This window comes from Nanorana parkeri, unplaced genomic scaffold (genome assembly GCF_000935625.1).
Source record: "Nanorana parkeri isolate BGI_ZX_2015 unplaced genomic scaffold, ASM93562v1 scaffold118, whole genome shotgun sequence".
Classification (NCBI taxonomy): domain Eukaryota; kingdom Metazoa; phylum Chordata; class Amphibia; order Anura; family Dicroglossidae; genus Nanorana; species Nanorana parkeri.
Genome location: NW_017306386.1, coordinates 1,206,200 through 1,215,583, shown reverse-complemented (window position 1 = coordinate 1,215,583; position 9,384 = coordinate 1,206,200). Strand labels below are relative to the sequence as shown.

The 9,384-nt window shown below is 43.4% G+C and overlaps 1 protein-coding gene across 2 annotated transcripts in view; it reads left to right on the top strand.

Moving 5' to 3' along the window:
* ANKFY1 (ankyrin repeat and FYVE domain containing 1) overlaps positions 1 to 9,384 on the top strand; it is a 56,438-nt gene that overhangs the window by 23,081 nt on the left and 23,973 nt on the right. The window contains exons 1-6 of one of the 2 annotated variants that reach the window (XM_018553374.1): positions 3,514 to 3,646; positions 4,029 to 4,152; positions 4,576 to 4,725; positions 7,138 to 7,303; positions 7,379 to 7,583; positions 7,690 to 7,758. In XM_018553374.1, coding sequence (XP_018408876.1) covers positions 3,531 to 3,646; positions 4,029 to 4,152; positions 4,576 to 4,725; positions 7,138 to 7,303; positions 7,379 to 7,583; positions 7,690 to 7,758 — 830 coding nt within the window. In that variant the 5' untranslated portion in view covers positions 3,514 to 3,530. Of the gene's footprint in view, positions 1 to 3,513; positions 3,647 to 4,028; positions 4,153 to 4,575; positions 4,726 to 7,137; positions 7,304 to 7,378; positions 7,584 to 7,689; positions 7,759 to 9,384 lie in introns of those variants that run through there. The other variant, XM_018553373.1, reaches the window with a different exon arrangement.

Here is a 9,384-nt window from a genome sequence, read left to right as displayed (position 1 = left end):
TAAGCCTATTTCTTGAATAAAAAAACTTTTTAAGGCTTTATATATTACGCTATGAAGGTTCTCTCTTTTGTTCATCTTTAAAAATCTGCGGGACATACGGCAAAGCACTTTGGTAACACTCCATCCGAAAGGATTGGACTCCTCATCCCTGAGATGCAGCCAGCGGCATAGAGGGGAAAATCAAGTGTTTCGGCAGCCGGGACTCGCAGAGAAGTCTTCTATGCTCAAGTCTAACCACGCCACCACTCGCTACGAGCTTTCTTTCAACTTCCCTTTGGTGAGTACCCACCCGAGAGGGGCTGTTCGGATCATCTTCAAGCACTTTGCTATCTTTGTATATTTGCATTCTTTCACACGGAGTTCACCGTTCACCGGATTATTTTACCTATTTGGACACGTTTTTTGATTTTTTGATGTTTATTAGCACTTATTAACTATATAATCTATTGGACTTGACTTTTTGATTTTAATTGTATAACTTATACGGTTGGAGCCTCTCTATTTATTTATAGTGTTCTAGTTTGGTTTTTACACAGCTATACACCTAACAGGTTTACAAATCGTTTTTTGCCCGAACACCTACCCTTCGCTCCTTTGCACATTTTTTCCCCTAGCGCTTTGCTTTTTTCGATCAAGAACTAAACAGTGCCTGTCTAACCAAGGTATTTGACCTCAATCTCAACGCCTTTGGCGTGAATGTCTATCACCTGGTGTGATAGCCTTTCCCGCACCTTCATGAATTTCTTCAGGCTTTCTTCTTCCTCGGTGGGCTTTTTATCGGTGAGGAGGACGGCGGTTCGTTCCAGGATTCTAGAAACTTCTGGGCTTGATCTGCGGAGGAGAAACGCCAGCTTTTACCGTCATCGTTGGAGAAGCGCAAGATCGCCGGGTACTGAAGCGCAAATTTCACTCGTCTGCGTACCAGGATTTGACAGACCTCATGAAATGCTTTTCTCATCTTAGTGACTTCAGCGGAATAATCTGCAAAGAGAAGTAATTTGAGGCCCTCCACCACAAGATTACGTTGCGCCCGGTATGTGAGGAAGATGGTGTGCTTGTCATTATAATCCAGATATCGCACAATAACCGGTCTGGGTTTGTTATCATCCCTTGGTTGGCCAATTCTATGTGCTCTCTCTACTCTGTAGGGAACGTCAAGGCCCAGAGCATTAGGTATAGCATTGGAGCAAAAGAGGCAGAGATCTTGAACCTTGACCGATTCTGGAATGCCTATAACCCTTAAATTGTTACGTCTGGAGCGATTTTCCAGATCATCTACTTTGTCTTGTAAGGTCTGTAGTTGTTTAGTAATGTCACCGCGGGTTCGTTGCGTGTCAACGGCGCAATCTTCCAGATGACATACTCGCAGTTCCATTTCCTGCAGGCGGCGTGTGTGGGTGTCAAGAGTGGCATTTAGTTTTCCCAAATGGCTTTGTAATGAATCTGCTATAATAGAAACAACATCTGCTTTTAAACATTTAGCCACTTCAGAGGCTATCATTTTAAAATCAATAGAGGGGGGCGGAGTTTTCTCACAGCCTAGCTCTCCCTCAGCAGCCTCATTCCTATCTGCCTGTGGGCCGTCTTCAGCGGCCATATTGGATGGGGCATCGTCCTCAGGTCGGACGTTCACGAGGGACCGTCGCACCCTTGGCTGGCGCTCGATATAGTGGTCCATGTCGGGCGGATATTCGTTGGTGCAGCGGAGGTCAGTGTGAGTCGGGTGGCCTGCTGAAAGTGGTTAATGACGAGATGACGGGACGGAGCTCCGTGTCCATCGTCTATCGCATTGGGCGCCGGAACCGGAAGCGAGCTTTTCTTTTTATGTGACAGACAATAAAATAAAGCTATAAATCTATGCTGTAAATAATTAATTTCAAAATGTTAATGTAATTTGTTCTTTTTATAACAATATTGTATAAATGTACTCCCAAATTGTCCTATTTTTTGCTCTGACCTATATCGAAGATTCACAACTTTTTCAGTCACGGCATCCTTTATAAGTGTGAAAAATCTTGAGGCACCCCAGTCTAAAATGTAAAAAAAAACGTTGATGTAAAAAATGACATGTGGCCCCTCCACAAAAATTCATACCATACTCTTATCCGATAAAGGGTTCTGGCATGGAGTTTGATGGGGAAATTCATACAAAGACATCTGGTCACCCTCTTCAAATAACGGTGTTCTCTTCGCATCGGGAGCCTCCTTCTTTCAAATCAGAGACATCATCCCCACTCGCTAGAATACCCCCTTTCTCATCAGAACATCTTCTTTCACATGAGAGTCCCCCTTGACACCAGGAATTCTCTTCCCACCAGCAGCTCCCTTTTCACATCAGAAGCCCCCTTTCGCATCAGAGTTTCCCCTTTACATCAGGAGCCCCCTTTACATCAGAGTGTTCAATCCCCCTTTCATATAAGAGTCCTACCATCACATCAAGACCCGCAGCAGAAGCAGCATGACTGATGGCGAAAGGCAGAGCAAGCCTGAACGGAGGCAAACTTCCATCTTTTTTTAAAACATTTTTTATGGATCCCACCATCCCTAGATTTGTGTCTTTCGTTTCCATGTTTCTAGCAGCCAGCCCACCTTCACCATGGAAAGGCATGATGCTGTGTGAAAATTTTGTGTAAGCCAGAGGGCTCCCCATGGAGCTGTGGCACCCTGGATGAGAACTACTGACCTAGATGATGTGAGAGTTCTATTCATTTCCAGTGCACATTGTTGCTTTAACATTAAAGACCCTCCCCATCCTCACCTTTAGACACTTTGTTGTATGCAACATGGACATATAATTATTACCTTAATGCAAGGTGTGAAACACTGCTATGAATTAAAGTATGGTTTATGACAGGGGTTTGCAAACTTTGGCACTCCAGCTGTCGAGGACATTGCAAGACTCTTGACAGCCATAGGAACGACTTCCAGGGGCAGAGGAATGATAGGATTTGTGGTTACACCACAGCTGGAGGGTTGAAGTTTGGCCAACCCGTGTTTTATGGTCTCTTTAAATGTGCTTCAAGAGGCATGGGGAATGCCTCTTTCAAGCACAGTTGTAGAAACTAGCAAGGCAATGTTTTTCATGAATATGTCATAGCAGAGGAAGTTAAAACCAGGAAAGTAAGTAATGGGAACGTTCCCTGCAGTTTTCTGAGTGGATGCTTATCGTGATCATGTCATTTACTGCCTTTTAGAATGTTGCCCTTTTTATTTGAACTGAAGTTGTGACAAAATAAATAAAATCCAAGTTTAATGTATGCACACACACATTTACACAGATCCAGGGTTGCAAAGAACTGTTCATTGTAAACAGTCTTTCCCGTATTCTAGGAAGAGGTCGGAAGTTTTGAAGTAATTTTCCCCATTGCTTGTCCTTTCTGATCTTGGACTTTCAGGATCTGTGACATCGCACATCCTCTTGCAGTGGTGGTTAAGGTTGTGATGTGTGCGCCCATTGTTTACAGTGCTGTACACATGTTCACCAGGAAAGTTTGGTCTCTCTACCCCCAGATTCCAATCCTGAGGTGACTATGGCCATGCTCCGCTGGATCTATACCGATGAGCTGGACTTACGGGAAGATGATATCTTCTTAACAGAGTTGATGAAGCTTGCGAATCGGTTTCATTTGCAGCTCCTTAGAGAGAGGTAAGGTTTTATAGAGGCCACACACTAAAGGTTTGGGTCAATTGGCTTTTGTTGACTTCAAAACCGCTTCTCTCCCAATACAAGTCTATAGAAATGCAAAAGCAGCTAAAGCAAGTCAACTATACTTGCATTGAATTCTGAATGATCTCAAAAACTGATACCAAAAGCACACTGCATTGACTGGATGAAGCCTATTGACACAGGCCCCAAGAGATGCATTATGTTGAAGCATTGCTTGAGATTATTGCATTTTGTACATTTTTATGATTTGTCACAGTGGAGAAATCCAAGGTGCACATGATCTGACATATTCCCTGGTGATCTTATTCTTGTATTTTGACTTATAGGTGCTAGTGTTTAAAATTATTTTACTCTATATCAGGTGCGAGAAGGGGGTGATGTCATTGGTGAATGTGAGGAATTGTATCCGTTTCTACCAGACAGCAGAAGAACTTAATGCAATCACTCTTTTAAACTATTGTGCTGAGATCATTGCAAGTCACTGGGTAAGAATCAATTGTGTTCTAGGTAATGGACAAAAGTTGATCCTGCCCCCTCCCATCTCCTTGGTGCTTTAACATGATAAGTAGCCTTATCAATAACCAATAGGAGGGGCTTATTTCTGTTGTCTAGTTCTGGATTTACCTATTGCTTTTGCATGCAGTCGTCGTGGAAGGTACCCTTTGTTCATTTTTGCATGGGGGGGGGAGGCGTAATGAAAGCTGTAAAGCAATTTCTTCAAGTTGTGTTTTCTGAGTAGATGGCGCAGTTCTCTAAGGTTTCCGAATGTACATAGTATGAAGGATGACAAGTCAACACACATTTATGTAATAAGTGTAATTTTCCAGCTAGTCCACTAGTAATAATTGTAACCATCCTGGAAATGTGTCCAATAATTGCTGCTTTGTTTCTTTTATCGGATCATTTAGGATGACCTAAGAAAAGAGGATTTCAGCTCAATGAGTGCTCAGCTGCTGTACAAAATGATTAAATCAAAGACGCAATTCCCTTTACACAAAGCAATTAAGCTGGAAAGAGAAGATGTGGTTTTTTTGTATCTGATAGAGATGGATTCTGAGGTATGATGAAATCTTAACATAACTTACAGCAAAAAACAATAGCTTGTGCCTAAAGTGCGTCATCTTCATACTGCAGGATTGTCGTGTACAGACAGTGCTTACCACGTCAGTCATAACACAAACATGAAAAAAATGTGTCAAAGTGCGTACAACACTTACTATCATTACTAGAAGAATTATCATCTGAACTAAATGTGATAATAAATGTACAAGTGTAAATTCCAGTTTCTTTCCTTTCTTTTTTTTTTTTTTTTTTTCGTGCGGGGGGGGGGGGGGGGGGGGGGCAGCCACAGCCAATTTGTTTAATGGTTCCAATTTTTATTTTGCGTAGCTGGCTCTCTTGCTTCATATTGCCATTATATTCTCAATGATCTCAATGAGTCAGCTTGAGGTGGAGTGTGCTGGAGGTATGGCCGCGAGGGAGCTCCATCCATACGTGCATTGCTTACAGCTCCCTCGTGTGCCCTGTAGAGGTGCCTGGACTGGAGCAATGTCACATTCTGGTTTTCAGCCACCTCTACAGGGCACGCAAGGGAGCTGTACAAGCAATGCTCATATGGATGGAGCTCCGTCACAGCACACCAGCCCACACTGGACCCCAGGCTGAGGATCCACTGCAGTTCTTGTAAGATAGGGAGACAGGGGGGATCTTAATTTTAAAAAATGTGTATGTGTGTGTCTGTCAGTGAATTGAGGGTCCGTTCACACTAGTACAGTGCTTTTACAGTTCCATGCGAGTAATGCACCTTACCACGCAAATGCACCTACTACTCCTTCTGGTTCAGGAGGTGCGTTGCCATTTATTTAAATTTCACTCCAAACGCACCTCTTGCTCACAGTTCGATCGCCTGCAACGGAATGTGCGGTATTGCAATGCCATACGACCTGGGTCGCAACTTAATGACCAAGGACAAATGTGGGTCCTGAGGTAACACAGGTTTAGAACCACTGTTGTTAAGTACATAAATTATTTGAGATAGATTCAGTTGGTTTTTCACAAGGCTTCTGTTTTTGAACATGATCACATACCATTACTGTCAATTAACATAAACAACGATCAGCCATAACATTATGACCACCAGCCTACTATTGAGTCGATCCCCTTTTGCCACCACAACAGTTCTGACCCGTCAAGGCATGGACTCCACTAGACCTCTGAAGGTATGCTATATCATCTGGCACCAATCCATCAGTAGGAGATCCTTTAAGTCCTGTAAGTTGCGAGGTGGAGTCTCCATGGATCAGACTTGTTTTTCCAGCACATCCCACAGATGCTCAATTGGATTGAGATCTGGAAAATTTGGAGGCCACGTAAGCACCTTAAACCCATTGTTGTGTTCCTAGAACCATTCTTGAACACTTTGCGGTGTGGTAGGGTGCATTATCCTGCTGAAAGAGGCCAAAGCATCACACTGCTTGCACCAGCTTGCCTTCTTCCCATAGTGCATCCTGGTGCCATCTCTTCCCCAGCTAATTGATACACATGCACCTGCCCATCCCATATAAAAGAAAACATGATTCATCAGACCAGGGCACCTTCTTCCACTGCTCTGTGATCCAGTTCTGATGCTGACGTGCCCATTATAGGCGCTTTTGGCACTTAACATGGGTCAGCATGGGCACCCTGACCAGTCTGCCGCTGCACAGCCCCTCCAACAAACTGCGATGCTCTGTATGTTCAGAGACCTTTCTGTCGGAACCATCATTAACTTTTTTTTCTTTTAGCAGTTTGAGCTAGCTCTTCTGTTGGATCAGACAATGGGCCAGCCTTCACTACCCATGTGCATCAATGATCCTTGGTTGCCCATGACCCTGTCGCCAGTTCACCATTTCCCCTTCATTGGATCACTTTTGGTAGGTCCTAACCACTGCAGACCAGGAACATCCCACAAGAGCTGCAGCTTTGGAGTTGCTCTGACCCAGTTGTCAATCCATCACAATTCGGCCCTTGTCATACTCACTCAAATCCTTACACTTGACCATTTTTTATTTTTTTTGCTTCCAACACATCAACTTCAGGGACAGAATGTTCACTTCCTGCCTAATATATCCCACCCACTTCCAGGTGCCATTATAACAAAGTAATCAGTGTTATTCAATTTCCCTGTCAGTTGCCATAATGTTATGGCTGATCGGTGTATGCACATTAATAACATAAGCGTGCACATTAATAACATAAGCGTGTGTGTATTTAGGTGTTTGTATTTAACTTATTTTTAAATAAAGAAACTTGTTTATGAGATGACAAATCTTTGAAGCCTTATCATGGCTACAGATGACTTTTTGAACAACAGCACTGAATTTATGTCAGGTCAAACAGTCGATGTGCATTCAAGATCCAATTTTGCAAGGCCCAGGTTACACTATAAATGGTATAAGGACTCTTCTAATGCATATGAGTTGTCATTTCAGTTGCCTGGAAAGCTAAATGAGCTGGACCAAAATGGAGATCTTGCTATGGATCTTGCACTGTTCCGAAAGCTAGAGAGCATTGCCACTACTCTGGTTAATAGCAGAGCTGATGTCGACATGGTAGATAAAAAGGGATGGAGTCTCTTGCACAAAGCCATCCAAAGGGGTAAGTGAAAGAATTGGGCCTCATTTCTGTAGACAATGATTTGGTGATGTGATTTTAATAAGCCTTCTTTTACAGATGATAAATTTTCTGCCGCTTTCCTCATCAAGAACGGTGCTCTTGTAAATGCAGCTACTATTGGTGAACAAGAGACTCCTCTTCACCTGGTAGCTGCTTGCACAGTGAAGGATCACAACCTGGAAGTAATGTCTGATATAGCACAAATAGCCGAGGCACTTTTACATGCAGGGGCTAATCCAAACATGCAAGACAGTAAAGGAAGGTATGTATCAGTCTTCAACTTGTATATTGTATTGCTGATAATGCTGTATCTGATGTCTTGTGAACACACCTCCAATCAATCTGGAATCTTATGTTCTTTATTTCAGGACTCCGCTTCACACAGCTATTCTTTCTAGAAATGAGTATGTGTTTAACCAGCTGCTTCAGTGCAAACAGTAAGTAAGCAGAGATATTCTCAAATTGCTTGTTGTGTTATATGCCAGCAATGTTAAAGCAATCTTACCGGTTGTGAGATAAACATGTGGGCTGCCACTGCTGAAAATGCTTTTTATGCGGCTTTGTCTGGTTTCATTTCTTCACCCATACCAAGCCTGCCACAAATGAAAGTCAGAAATGATCTGGGTCAGAGCTCAAGTGTTGAAATAATCTGTAAGATAAACAGACGACTAGCATTTTCCCGATAAGACTTCAGCAATGGCTACCTGCATATTTTTTGTTTTTTTTGTTTCCTGTAAGGGCTCATAAACACTTTTGCATTAACTCTGTAATTGGCAATGCACCTTCTGTTTGTACTGTGCTTTGTAGTGGCATTCATTGTGAATGGCACTCCAGTGAATTGTACAGAAGAGCACAATGCACTGCAGTGCACCACACCACACATACCATACATGTGCAGGTGTTCTGTATTTTTCGGTAGTCTGTTTTTCATAGTCACTTGAGCATGCACAATCGGTGAGAGATTCTACAAGCTGATTGCAAGTCCATTAATGCCTTCCCACCATGGTAACACATATATGTAGCGCTACAGTGGTGGGCTCTCCTACGTGGTGCTATGTGTGTGTGTACTGAATATACGTGCATATACATGGAGACTAATTTGCTAGTGCTTGTATGCAGTGTGTTTTTTTTTGTTTACTTTACATAAATAAGGAAAGTAAGAAAAATGCAAAATGCTAACTATTGTTTCTGGACCTTACTCTGGGTACAAACCACAAATAATAAACACATATGTGGTATCCCCTTGGATATCCAGGGAAGGATTTTTTGGGTGATGGTAATGGCAACCAATATACTGTTAACACTTTTTTTATTTTTTTAAATGAAGGCCCAATTTGTCCTGAACAAAACTGGGTGTAATTTACCTGGACGCGATAGGTAGTTGCAAATTTATATATATTAGGGATGCACTGCTATATCGGCCACCGAAACATATCGGGCGAAAATGGCACCTTTGGCTAAATGCTGAAAGTGCAATTTTTCTGCCGATCGGCGCATCCCTGCTTTCTTTCCTCCCCGCTGGGCGCTGCTCTGTGTCCCAGCGGGGAGGAGAGAAAGTGTCACAGGCGGCCGAGTGCTACAGGTGGAGAGCGTTGTGAGCGGCCGGTGTCTCTCCTCCCACACCGTTCAGCCTCCTATCACAGTCCGGTAGAGTGGTGAGTGGGCGGAGACAGTCAGCACTGTCACAGCAGGCTGAGCTCTCTTCCCACACCGCTCGCTCAGCCTCCTGTGACAGCTGTTAGGATGGAGAAGCGGGGTACAAGCAGTCGGTGATCAGTGATCGCTGAGTGTTTGTAGATAATTGAGGATATGGTATTGTTACTATATCCTCAATTATGAATGAATGAGAAGTGATCTACCGTATATACTCGAGTATAAGCCGAGATTTTCAGCCCATTTTTTTTTCTTGAAAAGTGCCCCCCTCGGCTTATACTCGAGTCAGCGTGGTCCAGTGGTCAGGTTTCTTCTTACTTACCTCGCCGAGCGTCGCGTCACTGCTGCTCCGGTGGGCGGCGCTCCGAGCGGGGTCATCTGGCAGTCTCCGGGTCCTAATTTAGGTGGCC